The sequence below is a fragment of the Chiloscyllium punctatum genome, chromosome 49 (genome assembly GCF_047496795.1).
Source record: "Chiloscyllium punctatum isolate Juve2018m chromosome 49, sChiPun1.3, whole genome shotgun sequence".
Classification (NCBI taxonomy): Eukaryota; Metazoa; Chordata; class Chondrichthyes; order Orectolobiformes; family Hemiscylliidae; genus Chiloscyllium; species Chiloscyllium punctatum.
This window is the reverse complement of record NC_092787.1, coordinates 27,812,650-27,831,471: the sequence shown is the minus strand read 5'-3', so window position 1 is coordinate 27,831,471 and position 18,822 is coordinate 27,812,650. Positions and strand designations below refer to the sequence as shown.

The 18,822-nt window shown below is 43.2% G+C and overlaps 1 protein-coding gene across 1 annotated transcript in view; it reads left to right on the top strand.

Moving 5' to 3' along the window:
- sec16a (SEC16 homolog A, endoplasmic reticulum export factor) overlaps positions 1-17,179 on the top strand; it is a 73,195-nt gene extending 56,016 nt beyond the window's left edge. Inside the window, exons 24-31 of the mRNA XM_072566040.1 lie at positions 359-459; positions 1,579-1,635; positions 2,752-2,881; positions 6,123-6,257; positions 7,743-7,831; positions 9,143-9,208; positions 11,354-11,428; positions 16,008-17,179. Coding sequence (XP_072422141.1) covers positions 359-459; positions 1,579-1,635; positions 2,752-2,881; positions 6,123-6,257; positions 7,743-7,831; positions 9,143-9,208; positions 11,354-11,428; positions 16,008-16,076 — 722 coding nt within the window. The 3' untranslated portion in view covers positions 16,077-17,179. The remainder of the gene's footprint in view (positions 1-358; positions 460-1,578; positions 1,636-2,751; positions 2,882-6,122; positions 6,258-7,742; positions 7,832-9,142; positions 9,209-11,353; positions 11,429-16,007) is intronic.
- The last annotated feature ends 1,643 nt before the right edge of the window (positions 17,180-18,822 follow it).

Below are 18,822 nucleotides of genomic sequence, written 5' to 3'. Positions count from 1 at the left end.
GGGGGTGCTGGTGGGGCTGGTGGCAAGATAACTGAGAATGCAATAGGTGCATGAAGGTGAGGGAGAAGGTGATAGATCAGAGAGGAAGCTGGAGTAGATAGATGGGAAAGATGATGGGACAGGTCAAGAGGGTGGTACTGAGTTGGTAGGCTTTGTATAGTTGGGGGATGATGTTGAATTGAGTTTGATATTGGTGAGGAAACTGCCAGCCAGATGTCCTGGGATTTTCCAATCCAATGTTCCTCGTAAGGTACAACACAAGATTGGAGTAAAGCCCTCTCTACGCTATCCTTATCAAACACTCCCAGGACAGGGACAGATGAAGATCCTTCTATATTTGTCCCACTCCCCAGGTATGGTACCAAGAGGTTTCTTTTTGTTTTACAGGGTGGTTGGTTGAGCTGGCTGCGGCCCAGCAAGAAGACTGAAGCCCATTTACCAGATGACAAAAATAAATCGGTGAGTCACTGGGGATGGTGTTTGTTGGGAGGAGGTTAGAGGGGCAGGAGATCTGTGTCCCACCAGTCACAGGTCATATCTAAGTATCCATGTTTCATGCACATTGAAGCAACATCTCTGTAATTGAGATGAGGCTGAGTGTTGACTCCCTCTGGGTTTTTGTAATTACAGGCTCCCTCCAGGTTTATTACATATAGCAACTCCAGCCATTAGCTTTGGTCCAATGTAAGCTGACAGGCCCCAAGTCCCTTTAATCTCTGGGAACAGTCTGACAGCAAAGTTCAGTCATGAACCTACTTCAAGGAGATGAAAGTCAGGATTGGTTTGTTAAGTTTCTTGTAAACTGCAGCAATAAATTCAGGACAGTGCATAACTTCTCTTGCTGTTTCTGGCCTATGGAATCATGCTGCCCCTCGTGCTGAGCAGTCAGGTTGCTCATATCCTGGACCTTATCCAACAATTCTTCCCTACTTCCAGTCATACTCATCCCCATTCATTGTGGCCTGCTTGCTTTTTGTAATCAGGAAATATTCTTCTTGTGAACAGGCTAGTTTGCTCAAGTGGTATGTTAGTGGGTTTCCATTGCCAGTATCATTGAGAATGTTAGAGGACTCTGGGTCTATACTCGATGGAGTTTAAAAGGTTGAGGAGGGATCCAATTAAACTTTACAGAACACTGAATGGCTTGGACTCAGCTGTTGGGAAGATGTTTCCATTGGTAGGAGAGACGAGGACCCGAGGGCACAGCCTTAGAGTAAAGGGAAGACCATTTAGAACGGAGATAAGGAGAACATTTTCAGCCAGAGTGTGGTAAATCGATGGAATTCATTGCCACAGAAGGCTGTGGAGGCCAGGTCATTGAGTATATTTAAGATCAAAATAGATAGGTTCTTGAGTATCAAGGGTTATTGCGGAGAAAGTGGGAGAATGGGGTTGAGAAACTTATCAGCCATGACCGAGTGGCAGAGCAGACTTGATGGACTGAATGGCCTTATTTCTGCTCCTATGCCTTCTGGTCTAATGGGTCAGTTAGCTTAGTGGGCTGGTAGTGCCCCAGTGAAAGTCAGTGTTCCCGAGGGGGGAATGTTCTGAACTCTTTGCCTCGTCTTTTGTGCACAGATTGTGTGGGATGAGAAGAAGCAACGATGGGTGAATCTGAATGAACCTGAGGAGGAGGTAAGTACCAAGTCCAGATGTGCTCCACCTTCCTGTCTGTTAATTCTGTTCTCAAGGTCCACCAGTCACAAGATAGCCATGAATTAATAGGCAGTTCTTAATTGCCCTGAGAAGGTGGTGGGGAATTGCCATCTAGCAGAATGCAGGTCTGATACAAACTGACCACCTCAGAAGACAGTTAGGAGACAATCAAATAAAGATGGCAGGTTTCCTTCCATTTTCTGGATTACAGAGAAGGAAAATTGGCAAGGTTTAGCTCCTGGTTACTATCATCATAGGGTATGAGCAGCAGAGGGTGGGATTAGGCTGTGATGTTTCCCCCCCCAAACTCTGGTTTGATATTCTACCACAATTATTCTTCAGACTGACTGGAGATTAGAATACCTTGGGGTAATCACCCCCTGATGGAACCATAACTGGAAAGAAAGCGCAAGAGATGTGTGTGTATTTTTGACAGGGATGGGGGAAGGGAGAGAATGATGTGATGGAGTGTGGGGACGGGGTGTGATGGTAATAAGGAAACTGGGACTGTGGTGAAAATCTGGGAAGAGTGGGATTGTGACAGGTTGTTGGACTGATACTACAATAATGCTGGAGTATTGGTTTGGCCATCTGATGGGGGAATGCACACATAGTTTCATGACCTATTGGGCTTATTAGAAGGGGGTGCAAGTCTGAAAGCTGCTTGATTTTTAATTCACTGGAATTGGGTGGGGTTTGGGGAAAGGGGGAAAGGATATCTAGAGATTAGATTAGATTACTTACAGAGTGGAAACAGGCCCTTCGGCCCAACAAGTCCACACTGACCCGCCAAAGCGCAACCCACCCATACCCTGACATTTACCCCTTACCTAACACTATGGGCAATTTAGCGTGGCCAATTCACCTAACCTGCACATCTTTGGACTGTGGGAGGAAACCGGAGCACCCGGAGGAAACCCACGCAGACACGGGGAGAACGTGCAAACTCCACACAGTCAGTCGCCTGAGGCTGTATATTGAGGTTCAATATACAGTTTGGTACAGTGCAGAAAGGAATTCCTATCCAGAGTCCCAATGCAAAGCTGGAGTGAACCACTGCCATGTGTGAGAGTAATATTGCTTGTGTCATTACAGAGCAAGCCTCTTCCTCCTCCGCCAAGTTTCCCAGTGACAGCCCCTACACCTGCCTCAAGTTCCACTCCTTCAGCCGCACCAGCACCCTCAGGTGGCCCTCCACCTCGGAACAGGTTCTCCATGAAAGCAGGTGAGGTTTTGTCTGTGTATATCCCACTGCCGCCTCTTGTTTCTCTCCCTCTGTCTTTTGAACTGTAAGGCAGTGGTCTCTGTTGTTTCTGCACAAAGTGTAGAAAAAAGGAACTCCTGCTTCAATAGAGTTTATTGGCACCTCATAATGCAGTGCACTTTATCAGTCAGTGTTGTAATACAGCAAGTATGGCAGCTCAACTGCACACAACAAAGTCCTACATGAAGGAAGGGAATAGATTGATGAGGGCAGAGTGATATATGTTGTTTACATGGGCTTTAATAAAGCCTTTGACAAGGTTCCACATGGTAGACTGCTTAGTAAAGTTAGATTACCTGGGATTCAGGGTGAGCTTGCCAATTGTATACAAAAATTGGCTTGACAGGAGGAGACATTGTGGTAGTGGAGAGTTGTTTTTCGGACTGGAGGCCTATAACCAACTGTGTTCCACAGGGATCGTTACTGGGTCCATTTTTGTTTGTCACTGATATAAACAATTTGGATGAGAAAACAGGAGCATGGTTGGTAAGTTTGTCTATGCCACCAAAATTGGCCGTTGAATGGACAGTGAAAAAGGTTATCTCCGATTACAAAGAGATCTTGATCAGTTGGATCAATGGGCTGACGAGTGGCAGATGGAATTTAATTAGAATAAATGCAAGGTATTGAATTTTTTGTAAAACAACCAAGAGCAGGACTGAAATCGTTAATGGAAGAGCCTGGGTAGTGTTATCAAACAGAGAGACCTAGTGGGTTCACCTACATAATTCTTTGAAATTTGCATCATATAGACATTGTGGTTAAGGAATTTAGCACACCTGCCCCCTTTGAATATAGGAGTTGGGATGTTATGTCGAGGTTGTACATTCTGGTCACCCTGTTATAGGAGGAATATTATTAAATTGGAGAGGATTCAGAAAAGATTTACAAGGAAGTTGCCAGGAAATGGAGTTATAAGAGAGGCTAGATAGGCTGGAATATTTGTCACTGAAGTGTTGGAGATTGAAGGGTGACCTTATAGAAGTTTATAAAATCATGACTGGCTTAGTTGAGGTGAATAACGAAGGTCTTTTCCCTAGGGTGGGGGAGTTCAAAACTAGGGGGCATATTTTTAAGGTGAAAGGAGAAAGTTTTAAAAAGAACATGAGGAGCAACTTGTTTTACACAGTGGTTCATGTGTCAACTGAACTTCCAGCAGAAGTGGTAGATGCAGGTACTATTACAACACTTAAAGACATTTGAATAAGTACATGAGTAGGAAAGGTTTGGAGGGATATGAGCCAAATGCAGGCAAATGGGACAAATCTAGTTTGGGAACATTGTCATCGTGGACTAGTTGGACAGAATGATCTGTTACTGTGCAGTATGATTCTGTTCAACTAATGTTGCCTGGGACTTGCACATTGGCCAGGGCAGTAGCAGGGGAACTGTTCTGCCATTTTAAAATATCCTTTAGCGCATTTTTACTGTTCTGTTCAAAGCAAGAAATTTCCTCCCACACTGTGTGTGTGTGTGTGTGTGTGTCGCGTGCGCGCATCGGGGAAAATGAAGTAATTCTGCCCTTGAGCCTCTTGTGCTATTCCATTAAATGATTGCTGATCCCTAAATTGGCTTCCTACATTTGATTTGGTTCTGTTACACTTCATACCCACACCAACAAAAACTAAAAGCCTTTTGCCTCTCCATAGTCCATATCCTCCTCTTCCCTGCCTATTCATGTCTCTGTCAAGATGCCTCTTAAATATTGTGATTGAATCTACTTCAACCACCTCCCCCGATAGCTCATTCCAAGCACTTACCACCCTTACTTTCCCCCTTTACTTTACGCCCATCTGTGGGTTCTTATTAGGGAAGAGGGTACCAGATTTCAATTTGCCTTTGCGTGACTAGACTCTGCTTGGATTTCAAGAATCTGTGTCATGGGTGTGGTGCTGGAAAAGCACAGTAGGTCAGGCAGCATCAGGAAACTTTTGAATTATAATTTGAATTTAAGAATCTGCCCCCACCCAAAATAAAGAGAAAATTGTTGTCTTTATCAACCCTTTTAATTGTCTTAAACGTGTCAATTAGATCACTTTTTCAATCTGCTAGACTGAAGGGAATGCACATCTGTCCTTATAATTTAGCTCATTCTTAAGATTTAAGGTAAAAGGAGGAAGGTTTAAAGATGATGTAAGAGGCAATTTCTTTTGCAGAGAGTGTTAAGTGCCTGGAATATGCTGCCAGAGAGGTGGTAGAATCATATGCAGTAGCAACAGATGCGTGAGTAAAGAGATATGGACCATACAGAGGCAGAGGGTTTTTAATTGAGAAAGGCTTTATGTTTTGGTACAGACTTGGTGGGCCAAAGGGCCTGTTTATGTGTTGTGCTTTTGGTTTGTTCTTTTCTTCCCCGCCCAATATCATTCTGGTGAATCTGTCACATCACATGGTCTCCTTCCTGAGATGTGGTGTCCAGAACTGAACATGGATTTTAACTTTTTCTCGTCTGATGTGGCTCCATCGCTAATTGCCCTGGAGAGAGATTAAGGTGATCTAGTTTGGCTCTGATTAGGGTTTGAAGCCTGAAGCGTCATTTTCCCCTGTCAAGCTGAAGGAGCCTTTGGCCAATGGTCAGTTCTGCTGTAACACAATAGATCTGTTGTTGTGCAATCCGTGTTATGAGAAAATCGCACACTGGCCCTAATGGGGCCGGATTGACATTTTAACCAATAAAGACTTTAAAAGTTCATGCTATAAAAACAATGTCCACAATTTGTCAACCGCGTAAATTTGTATTAAAAAAGACGGACCTATAGTTATTTCTGCATTTCTAAATCTGTCTGTTCCTCTGGTTGCTAAATTACAAGATATTTTAAATCTGTCTCATTGAAAAATGCATCATATGAATCCTCTTTAATAGATGGACTACATCTTCTCCCCTTCCCGCACACTCATTCTCACAAACGTCTGCACACACTATTACACACACGTATACACACACATATACATGCTCACATTCTCACATACACACATACTGCACACACTCATTCATACACATTCTGACTTATACATGCACACTCGCACTCTTGTGTACAAACACACTCTAACTCATACTCACGCGTGTGCATTGTCTCTTGTATGCATGCACACTCCCCAAATGTGCGCACATGCACACGCTTGTGCTTGTTCTCTCGTGCACACTGTCATACATGTGCATACATGAACTCTCACACTCACATGCCTGCACAATCTTTCTCAGGCACAAAAGGTCGATATGTGGATGTCCTGAATCCCAGTGGATCACGGCCTGGTGGAGTTCTGATGCCCCCAGTGGACCTGTTTGCCCCCTTGGCACCAATGCCAATCCCTACCAACCTCTTTGTGCCGATGCCAGGTAAGTTATCTTGCTGTTCCAGCTGGTTGTATGTGTATCAGTCTGCCAGCATTATAAAATATTGTTTCTGTTTTTGCCTTTGAGTCCTCATGCTGTCCAGTGATAGCGAGTCCCTGATAAAGACAGACTCTTATTTCTGTAATTCCTGTCAGTAGCCTTGAAGTATTTTGTTTTCCAGTGAAGTTACTGTTTTAATGTGGGAGATGCAACAGCCAGAACAAGGATTAATAATGGCAGGGTCATCAGGGAACCTCCCTTACCTTTGGGGTAACCCCACAAAACCTTTTGCCTGTACAAGTGAAGGTCATCAAGGCATCGGTTTATTATTGTGCCTGAAAGACAGTGTCTACCTAGTCATTGTCAAAGCCATGGAGCAGGACTTGAATGCATGATCTTCTCACTCTGAAGGGAGAGTGTATCACCCACTGACTGATCCTAAGCATCCTTGGAAACTGAGGGGGGAATGAGAGCATTTGGGAATGGTGAGTCAAGAACAAGATCTTGGACATGAAATGTGTCTGCAGTGGTAGTCATCTTGATAATAGGCTGAAGTCTTGGTATATGGAACTTAATACTGCTGCTTTCTGACTTGGAGGTCACAATGCTATTTACTGAATCAGGCAGTCACTGTTTATATGCAGAGCAGGAGTAGGCCATTTGGCCCTTCAAGCTTGTTCTACTATACAATAAGATCACAGTTGATCTAATTGTAACCTCAGTTCCACATTTCTGTACAATTCTTGCGAGTCGAGTGTCCATCTACTTCTATCTTGAAAATTCATTGATTCGGCCTCCACCATTCTAAGCAAGAGAGTTTAACACTCTTGCCATCTTTAATGGAAGAGCCCTTCATTTTAAACTTTGTTTTAAAGTTCAGAACAAAACTCAGGAGCCTAATAATGTTAACTTTGTTTCTCTGTTCACATTTGCTGCCAGACCTGCTGAGTTTCTCCAGCAATTTCTGTTTTTGTTTCTGATTTCCAGCATCTGCATTCTTTGTTTTATTTTAACTCTGTCCCACCTCTCCCACCCCCATTTTAAATATTTCCAAAGAAGAGATGTTCTTTCAGCATAGAACCCATCAAGTCACCTCAAGATCTTTTGTAGTTTCAAAATGGTCATCTCTTTTTATTCTTAAATCCACTGAATGAAGGTGTAACTTTTCCTCATCCCAGGACTTAATCGAGTAAACCTTCTCTGAACTTCAGAGATGTTATGTTGGTGATTTTCCTACCCATTGGGATCTTTTCAGAATCTAGAAAACTTTAGAAGATTACAACCAATGCAGTAACCATCTCTGTGACAACTTCTTTGCAGATCAAGGTCTATCGGATCCGGGGGACTTGTCAGTCTTTTGTATCATTAGTATCTTTTTGAGTGATTAAAGTTGTTTTAGTACCACCCTTTTGGCTGATTTTTCTGTTATTCTTGGGATTTTACTTTGTTTTGAAGACATACCAAAGTTTTCGTGTTTGTGGTTTGCAGGTGAGGGATCTCAACCTCCTGAAGGAAACCCAGCAGAGATCTCTCAGCCTGTGGAACAGGCAAATCTTGAGGCAACTGCACAGCCCCAGGTACCAGGCTTATGTTCTATAGTCTCTTGTTAAATAGCCAGAAACAGGCCATTTAGTGCAACCTGCCTGCATATTTTGAATCAACCTGTTCAAACATGTTAGGACTGGAATGTAGACCTTTTTGACCCAGAGTAGCCCAACACTGGGTCACCTCTTTGAGCTGGTCTTTATGGCCCTCATAAGCCCCCTCACACCCCATCTTCATCTCACCCAAATAGCAAATCCCTCTGTTAATTTCCTCCTTGTTATCCAACTACCTCATTAAGTGTATTGGTACAATTGATCCTTATTTCCCCACGCTCTGGGGAAAGGAATTTTTCCTGAATTCAGACTTGAAATTATCAGTAACATTGTTCTGGAATTAGAATCCCTACAGTGTGGAAACAGGCCATTTGACCCATCAAGTCCATCGACCCTCCGAAGAGCACCCACACAGACCCACCCTCCTACCCTGTCCCAGTAACCCTGCATTTCCCATGGCTAATCCGCCTAACCCACACATCTTTGGACCGTGGGAGGAACCTGGAGCACCAGAGAAAACTCACGCAGACACTGGTAGAATTTGCAAACTCCACACAGTCGTGCAGGTACCTGGCACTGTGAAGCAGCAGTGCTAACCACTGAGCCACCGTGTTGCCCCAACCTTTATGTCAACAGGTCAGAATTTTGATCTTCCTCACATCTATCAGAGTAGGTTGACAATCTCAGTAACAAGATCCATTTTTAAAATGATGTAATATCTTAAGAAGTGATTGGCTATGATGTTGCTCAAGTGTCCGTAATCGTGAGAAACATGACACAAGTGCGTTTAATCAACATTTCAAAGATTTTTACAAACAAATAATAATTGAAACGTTTTACAAGCGCATTGTTCATAATAGTTTTAGAAAAAAAGCCCGTTTTAATTAAAGTGGCAGGGTGATAGTGGAGTAGCGGTAATGTCACTGACCAAGTAACCCAGAGACCTAGACTGATATTGTTGGGACAGGAATTCAAATCCCACCATGGCAGCTGTTGGAATTTAAATGTAACACAATAAATCTGAAATTGAAAACCCACCTCATTCGCTGATGTCCTTTAGAGAAGGAAGTCTGCCATCATTACTTGGTCTGGCCTAGGTCTGACTCCAGTCCCACAGCAAAGTCTTTAATGCCCTCTGAAATTGTCCAGCAATGAGGGATGGGCCCCAAGTGCTCGTTTTTCCTGTGATACAATGAAAGTGTAAAACAAACATATCAAAATGAGTTTGATTGAGCAAAATGCAGAAACTCAGTTTATATCAAATATCTTGTGTTGGTTCTCCTTTTCCAGATATTTAATCCGATACCAAATGCTGATTCTTCACCATCCGAGCCTGACAGTTTGCAACATGGAGAGGTAAACTACACCATTGCTAAACCACATTGCCAATTGTATCAATGCTAAAGGTGACTCCTTCCTCTGAGTGTCCAGCTGTCTTAACCTTCACTTCTATGCAGTCAGAGACAGGACATTCACCCCTTCAGGCAGCCCTGTTATTCTAGATCACAGCTGATCACAGGCAAAAAAATTGTTAAGACTAAAATTGGGCCCTTGAAGACAGAAACAGGGGAAGATATTACAGGGAACAAAGAAATGGCAGAAGAATTGGGTGGCACGGTAGCACAGTGGTTAGCACTGCTGCCTCACAGTGCCAGAGACCCGGGTTCAATTCCCGCCTCAGGCGACTGACTGTGTGGAGTTTGCACATTCTCCCTGTGTCTGCGTGGGTTTCCTCTGGGTGCTCCGGTTTCCTCCCACAGTCCAAAAATGTGCAGGTTAGGTGAATTTGCCATGCTAAATTGCCCATAGTGTTAGGTGAAGGGGTAAATGTAGGGGAATGGGCGCGCTTTGTCGGGTCGGTGTGGACTTGTTGGGCCGAAGGACCTGTTTCCACACTGCAAGTAATCTAATCTAATCTACCTCAGTGCCATTTTCCTCTGCTGTCCCATATCCCTTGATATCATTAGTAATTAAAAATCTATCAATTTCTATCTCACTTAAAGACTGAGCTCCCTTTGTGATAGAGAATTCTCAAGATTCACCACTATCTGAGTTAAGGTCTTCCTCCTCCTCTCAGTCCTAAATTATTCTGATCTGCTACCTCTGTTTCCTGTTGAATGAATGATCTTAATAAAAGACAATGTTTGTTTAAGTTTGAAGCAGTCTTTTTCCTCTTGTTTTTCTCTCTCCAACTGTCTCCTCACCTGTTCTGGAGTTGACCTGTCTGCTTATTGGGAGGTACACAAACCCAGGCTAGCTTCACCTCACCACAGTGAATGTTCTTCAGTGCACCAGCCTAGACAGCTAGGGAAGGTATAGAAATAATTAACGCTAAGACCCACTCTGTCATGAATCATCCTGCCTTGAACTGGGGATAAGGCACTAGGACAGTGACAGTGATCAGCTAACCATCCAGAAAGAGACAGAGAGCTTGTGCAGCCTGTACCTTCTAAACTGCTTGTGTGCTAAACGGGCCATGTCATCAGGGAAAATTTGCTGATCCTATAGTTTTGTCTGTCTCTGAAATAAACTGGTGTTCTTATGGTGCCTTTAGCTAGAACAGTATCCCAATTTGTTTCACAGTTGGTGAAGTACTCAAGTGTAGTTACTGGGTTGAATTGGAAAAATGTGAGAGCTGATTTATACACTGTAAAATCCCATATTCAGCGGCACGAATAGTGGCCAGGTTTTCTGATTTACCCATGTCGATTGTGGTATCAACTTTGGTCAGGATGCTAGGGAGAACTGCCTCAGTTCCCCTTGGGAATAACGTCTATGGAATCTGTTCAGCCCACCTGAAAGGGCAGAGAGGGCGCCTCTCTTTCGGGAACAGCTCATTCACAAGCCTGCAGCTCTGACAGTGCTGTACTCCTACAGTTTTTCATTGGGAATGTTAGCCTACTTCTAGTGCTGCAATCTCTGACATTACTCATGATGTCATCACCTTCAGTGTGCCCGTCAATGCAAAGACTGCTGCCGTCCCACTTGGGACATTCACAGCTGGGAGACTAAACTAAGGATGTTCTGAAGTGCTTCCGGGCATCTTGAGTTCAGGTTAGGTGCTATGTAAAGACAAAAGGCTTATAAAGTCATGCTGGGTCTAGATAAGGTGAATGGCAGGTGTCTTTTCCCTAGGGTGGGGGTTTTCAAAACAAGGGGGGCATATTTTTAAGGTGAGAGGAGAAAGGTTTTTAAAAATGACGTGAGGGGCAATTTTTAAAAAATTTAACAGCAGTTTGTGTGCAGACTGAACTTCCAGAGGGAAACGGTGGATGTGGGTAACATTGACTTAAAAAGGCATTGGGGTAAGTTCATGAATAAGAAATGCTTGGAGGGCCAAGTGCAGGCAGGTAGGACTAGTTTAATTTGGGATTATGGTTGGCATGGACTGGTTGGACCGAAGGGTCTGTTTCTGTGCTGTACAACTATAAAAGTTTACTTTCCCTGCATATCTGGTAGATTATTGAGGCCACTTTGGTAAACATTTGTCTGTTTTTCTAGACTGCTGCTCAGCCTGTGCATGGCGGCCCTGCATCAGGAGCCGTTCAATTTTACAACCCTGCACAGTTCCCCCAAGTAAGTACACACTTTTAAATTAAAAATAAAGTTCTCCTTTGCAATACTCTCTTCAAACTTGTGATAAATGTCAATCACATTATGTCAAAACATGTTGCGGAACAGTCATGAAGCTTTAATCTATCCAACCCCATGCTGTCCGTGTCCTTGGGAGACTTTGATAGGAGGGCCAGCAGACATCGGAGCAGAAGTGGGGGCCAATCTGCCCACCGAGTCTTCTCCCCCATTCAGTAAAATCATGCCTGATCTATCCTTCCTCAACTCCACTTTCCTGCTTTCTCCCCATACCCCTTGATTCCCTCACTGATTAAAAATCTCAGCCTTAAATATACTTCCATCACCCAGCCTTTATCAGCTCTCTGCAATGAAGATTTCCTCAGATCCACTACCGTCTGAGACAAGAAATTCCTCATCTCTCTCAAATCTATGACCCTTTATTCTGACATTATGTCCTTTGGTCTAGACTCTTTCAACACTTACTGTCAAGTCCTCTAAGAATTTTGGATTCAGTGAGGTTGCCCCCCTTCATTCTTCTGTATTTCAAAAAGTACATAGAGTTATGGAAGTCCACAGCACAGAAAAAGGCTCTTTGACTCAACGAGTCTGTGCTAGTCAAAAACAACCCTTTCTCTTCCCATTTTCAGCACTTGCCCATAGCCTTGTCTGACTTAGCATCACAAATGTATATCTAAATACTTAAATGTAATGAGGGTTTCTGCCCCTTAACACCTTACAGGCACAGTGTTTCAGATTCTCATCACCCTCTGGATGAAAAACATTTTCCATACATCGCCTCTAAACCTCCTGTCCCCTACCTTCTATTCAAATACTACTTCAATACTCAGAATTCTTTTGCCTCTCCCACCCTTGCAGGTGAGTTCCAGATTTCCACCACTCCTCTTGCCCCTCACCTTAAATGTGCCCCCCCCCCCCCCGCCCCATGCCGTAGTCATTGGTTCCTCTACCAAGGAGAGAAGTTTCTTGCCATATACCCTATGTCTCTCACTTTTATATCACAATCAGTTCCCCCCTCAGTCTCCTCTGCTCTGAGGAAAATAACCCTATTCTGTCTAAACTCTCTTCATCACTGAAACCCTCCAGTCCCAGCAGCATGCTGGGAAATCCCCTCTGCACCTCTCTCTAGTGCAATCACATCCCTTCAATAATATGGATTCTAGAACAGCACACAATACTCCAGCTGTGGCCTACAGGTCCAGTATACACAACCTTTCCTCATAAGAGACTCTCTTCATCGCCTGCACAATACCTGGTATCAGCCTCGCAAACTTTCTCTGGACTGCCAATGGCAGTACACTTTTCCTCAGATAGGGGGACCAAGGCCATTCACAGTATTCTAGCTGTGGTCTGACTAAAGCTTTGTACATTTTCCTCATAGCTCCTGACTTTTATACTTCATTACCCTTTGAAATAAAGACCAGTATTTCATTTACCCTCCCAATTACCTAATGAAATTAGATACTAGCTTTTTATGATTCAAGGATGAGAACTCCCAAGTCCAACTGCTGTAGTTTTCTGCAGCCTATCTCTATTTAAATAATATTCAGATCCTCTATTCGTCCTTCGTCCTACCAAAATGCATAATCTCACATTTCCCCACATTATATTCCATCTGCAAAGATTTTGCCTACTAGTTAACCTGTTATTTTCGTTTGCAGATTCTTTGTTATTCTCACCATTTGCTTTCCCATCTGTTTTATTTATATCATCTGCAAACTTGGTGATAATACATTCACCTTCCTCATCTTTTTTTTAGATATAGGAGCAGAAGTAAGTCCATTCGGCCCATCGAGTCCACTCCGCCATTCAATCATGGCTGATGGGCATTTCAATTCCACTTACCCGCATTCTCCCCGTAGCCCTTAATTCCTTGTGACATCAAGAATTTATCAATCTCTGCCTTGAAGACATTTAGCGTCCTGGCCTCCACTGCACTCTGCGGCAATGAATTCCACAGGCCCACCACTCTCTGGCTGAAGAAATGTCTCCGCATTTCTGTTCTGAATTTACCCCCTCTAATTTTAAAGTTGTGTCCACGGGTCCTAGTCTCCTCGCCTAAAGGAAACAATTTCCTAGCGTCCACCCTCTCCAAGCCATGTATTATCTTGTAAGTTTCTATTAGATCTCCCCTTAATCTTCTAAACTCCAATGAATACAATCCCAGGATCCTCAGCCGTTCCTCATATGTTAGACCTACCATTCCAGGGATCATCCGTGTGAATCTCTGCTGGACACGCTCCAGTGCCAGTATGTCCTTCCTGAGGTGTGGGGACCAAAACTGGACACAGTACTCCAAATGGGGCCTAACCAGAGCTTTATAAAGTCTCAGTAGCACAACAGTGCTTTTATATTCAAACCCTCTTGAGATAATTGACAACATTGCATTCACTTTCTTAATCACGGACTCAACCTGCATGTTTACCTTTAGAGAATCCTCAACTAGCACTCCTAGATCCCTCTGTACTTTGGCTTTAGGAATTTTCTCACCGTTTAGAAAGTAGTCCATGCTTGTATTCTTTTTTCCAAAGTGCAAGACCTCGCATTTGCTCACATTGAATTCCATCAGCCATTTCCTGGACCACTCTTCCAAACTGTTTAGATTCTTCTGCAGCCTCCCCACTTCCTCAGTACTACCTGCCTGTCCACCTAACTTTGTATCATCGGCAAACTTCGCTAGAATGCCCCCAGTCCCTTCATCCAGATCATTAATATATAATGTGAACATCTGGGGCCCCAACACTCAACCCTGCAGGACACCGCTTGTCACCGGCTGCCATTCCGAAAAAGAACCTTTTATCCCAACTCTCTGCCTTCTGTCAGACAGCCAATTCTCAATCCATACCAGTAGCTCACCTCGAACACCATGGGTCCTCAGCTTGCTCAGCAGCCTCCCGTGTGGCACCTTATCAAAGGCCCTTTTGAAGTCTAGGTAGATAACATCCACTGGGTTTCCCTGGTCTAACCTCCTTGTCACCTCTTCAAAGAACTCCAACAGGTTTGTCAGGCACGACCTCCCCTTACTTAAATCCATGTTGACTTGTTCTAATCCAACCCTGCTCTTCTAAGAATTTAGAAACCTCATCCTTAATGATGGATTCTAGAATTTTACCAACAACTGAGGTTAGGCTAATTGGCCTATAATTTTCCATCTTTTGCCTTGATCCTTTCTTGAACAAGGGGGTTACAACAGCGATCTTCCAATCATCCGGGACTTTCCCTGACTCCAGTGACTTTTGAAAGATCTCTACCAACGCCTCCGCTATTTCCTCAGCCACCTCCCTCAGAACTCTAGGATGTAGCCCATCGGGGCCAGGAGATTTATCAATTTTAAGACCTTTTAGCTTTTCTAGCACTTTCTCTTTTGTAATGGCAACCATACTCAACTCAGCCCCCTGACTCCCTTTAATTGTTGGGATATTACTCATGTCTTCCACTGTGAAGACTGATGCAAAGTACTTATTAAGTTCTCCTGCTATTTCTTTATCTCCCATCATTAGGCTTCTAGCATCAGTTTGAAGTGACCCAATGTCTACTTTTGCCTGTTGTTTGTTTCTTATGTATTGAAAGAAACTTTTACTATCGTTTCTAATATTACTGGCTAGCCTACCTTCATATTTGATCCTCTCCTTCCTTATTTCTCTCTTTGTTATCCTCTGTTTGTTTTTGTAGCCTTCCCAATCTTCTGATTTCCCAGTGCTCTTGGCCACTTTATAGTATCTCTCTTTTTCTTTGATAGATTTCCTGACTTCCTTTGTCAGCCATGGCTGTCTAATCCCTCCCTGGATAATCTTTCTCTTCTTGGGGATGAACCTCTGTACAGTGTCCTCAAGTTTACCCACAAACTCCTGCCATTTTTGCTCTACTGTCTTCCCTGCTAGGGTCTGCTTCCAGTCTATTAATCTGAGTCATTAATATATATTGTAAATAATTGTTGTTCCAGCACTGATCCCTGTGATGCTCACCAGTTACAGGTTGGAAATACCCTTTATAGTTTGTCAGTGCTCTATCCATTTTAATATACTACCTCCTATATTATCTCCAACACTCAGCTCTTATTAAATTAACCAATCATTTGGCATTTCATCATTCGCCTTCTGAAAATTCAAATGCATTACATCCACTGCTTCCCCTTTATCTATCCTACTCGTTACCTCCTGAGCGTATTCTAATAAATTTGTCTGGTATGATTTCCCCTTCATGATGCCATGCTGACTCTGCTAGATCATACTACGTACTTCTAAATGCACTGCTGAAACATCCTTTACAACAGACTCTAATGTTTTCCTAATAACAAATGTTAAGCTGTAACCTGTTTTGTCACCTTCCTTTTTTAAATATTGCCAATTTTCCAATCCTCTGGAACTTTTCCAGATGTTTAGGATTCCTGGAAGATTACAGCTAGAGCATCCACTGACTCTATACCCTAACGTTATACTGTAGCTGTCCAGGGTGTGTTTGGAGACCAGGTTGTGCTTGACTGTGTCTCTTCTCCCCTCACCACTGACAGCTTCTTGCCCAGTTTCCCCGTTTACTAATCGGTGCTATGACCTCTGCTTTGCAGCCCTCGGCAGGAACGTCCGGCTCTCGACCAGGAAGGTTCGGGCAAAGGAAATATCCAACATTAAACTGAAAGTCTTAGAATGAATCCTGAAATGAATGGAATTTTCAACCCCTTCTGGGGACAGTGCAAGTGATGTGCTGTGATGTTTGCAGTTACAAATTATTAAACTGGAGTGGTGTGTCATTTAAATAGTTCTTGCCCTCCAGAAATGCCAATAATTGCAAATTCTTCTGAGGGTGAGTTGAGGGACTAAAATCTGAAGGAAATGTAATTGTTTATCCCTGGTTTATTGATTAAATAATAAAATCCAGTCTAACAACAGCTGTAGCTACATGACATAAATTACAATGCAACGTGATCTAAGAATAAAACACACCCTCCAAAAGTGACTGTAACTATCAGAGCATCTGTTGCAAGGTGGAATTGGTGTCGACCAGATCCTGGCACATCCACAAAGACGTTCAGCACCAAGTGATTCTTTAATTCTATAACTGTTCCATTTTAAATGAGAAAAGTTTGTTTTGGGAGGGGGGGTGGGGGGTTAGGTTGGGTTAAGGGCAGAGAAATGCTGGAAGATTGACCCTGATGATTTGTATTTAGATAATATATATAAAAGGCTGCTGTAAGAGTATTGTATAGCCAGACCCATCTGTTGTACATTAATACGTTAAAATATCTGGAGGACTGTGTGAATAAATATTAACATGTGCAATATCAATGCTATCTTTCTCTTATTCTGGGAGAAGATCCAACGGACATGGGAGAAGAGAACGTGCAGATGAGCTGGGAGGGGCTTGGCCCCCTTGAAAGATTATCTCCCCCCCGCACCCTGTCTCTTTCAAACAGTATTCTGAAGGTGCTTTGTCCAACTGCAACATTTGAAACCGCCACAGAAATGCAGTGTAATTTGGGAATAATTTTGTACGGAATGAAATCTGATCTCAAAGCCCTCAAATAATGTGATTCTGCCCCCAATATCACTTTATAGTCTTTAACTCTACTGCACCTCTATCCCATGTAGTTTAGTACCCTCTGAACCCCCTCATATAGACTGCACAATATTTCAGATTCAGATTCTTCTCTTGGCTGAGAAGTTTATTTTCTTGTTTTAAGATGCACACTGTAAATTGTTGAAAGGAAATAAAATATTTTGTGTTCTGGAACATTTTCAACCTCTTGCCCCGTCTGTGTTTTGTTAGTTTTGTTTTAAAACACATTCTTGGCTAGGTTAGTATTTATTCCTATCCCTAATTAACTTAAGATGATGTTGAGCGTCGTCTTGTACCAATGTAGTCAATTTGGTGTAGAGGCACCAACAGTGCAGCTCAGAAGGGAGAATCCAGTTTGGACCCAACAACAGTGAAGGAGCGGTGCTATCGGTATGCTGTGTAGCTTTCAAGGAAACTTGTACACGATGCTATCTGCTGTCCTTGTCCTTCTAGATGGTAGCGAATGCGGTTTTGCTAGTTGCAATTGAGATTGAAGTAGGCTTGGTAAGTTGCTGCAGTGTATCTTGTAGATAGCACAGCACCATTCGCAATTTGTCAGTGGTGGAGGAAGTGAATGGTGAAAGTCTTAGATGCAGCCCTACTTACATGATTACCTTGACCAGGATGGTTTTGGAGATGCACTGACCCAGGTAAGTGAAGAGAGTTCCACCACAGTCCTGAATTGTCGCTTGCAGATGATGTCAGGAGAGTTATTCACTGCCGTATTCTTAGTTTCTGACTTGTAGACAAAGTATACATCTGGTCTGGTTAAGAGCTCACAATCGCAACTTCATGAAGCTTGCTACCTGTTAAATCCAGTTGCACTGAGTGCTAGTCAACATTTGAACAGGCTTGCAGGCACATCTTTTGCCTCCAGTTCTGCGTGAACTAGATGTGGATGCCAAAGCTAGGAGTGAGTTCTGAGGAGATTCATGGGTATCAGGGAATTTAGATCTGGGAAGTTTGGGGAAAAAACTGAAGTTTAACAAGATATCAGAGGCTAAAAATTGAAGAATAGTCTAATGTTACTGGTTGTAATAGCCCTTGTACCATCATCAGCTGAGATGGAGAACTAGGTGTTTGATTACAAAACTGGCTAGAAGGTAGAAGACAGAGGGTGACGGTGGAGGGTTGGTTTCAGACTGGAGGCCTGTGACCGGTGGAGTGCCACAAGGATCAGTGCTGGGTCCACTATATTTAATCATTTATGTGAATAATTTGGATGTGAGCATAAGAGATATAGTTAGTAAGTTTGCAATTGACACCAAAGTTGGAGGTGTAGTGGACAGCGAAGAAGGTTATCTCGGATTACAAATGGGATCTTGATCAGATGGGCCAAGGGGCTGAGAAGTGGCAGATGGAGTTTAATTCAGATAAATGTGAGGTGCTGCATTTTGGAAAAGCAAATCTTAGCAGGGCTTATACACTAGGAGAAAGTGAGGACTGGAGATCAGAGCTGAAAAATGTGTTGCTGGAAAAGTGCAGAAGGTCAGGCAGCACCCAAGGAGTGGGAGAATTGACGTTTCGGGCATTCCTGCTCCTTGGATGCTGCCTGACCTGCTGCGCTTTTCCAGCAACACATTTTTCAGGACTTATACGCTTAATGGTAAGGTCCTCTGGAATGTTGCTGAACTAAGAGGCCTTGGAGTGCAGATTCATAGCTCCTTGAAAGTGGTGCCGCAAGTAGATGGGATAATGAAAAAGGTGTTTAGAATGCTTTCCTTTATTGGTCAAGAATATTGAGTACAGGAGTTGGGAGGTCATAGTGCGGCTGTACAGAACATTGGTTAGGCCACTTTTGGTCTCCCTGCTTTAGGATGTTGTGG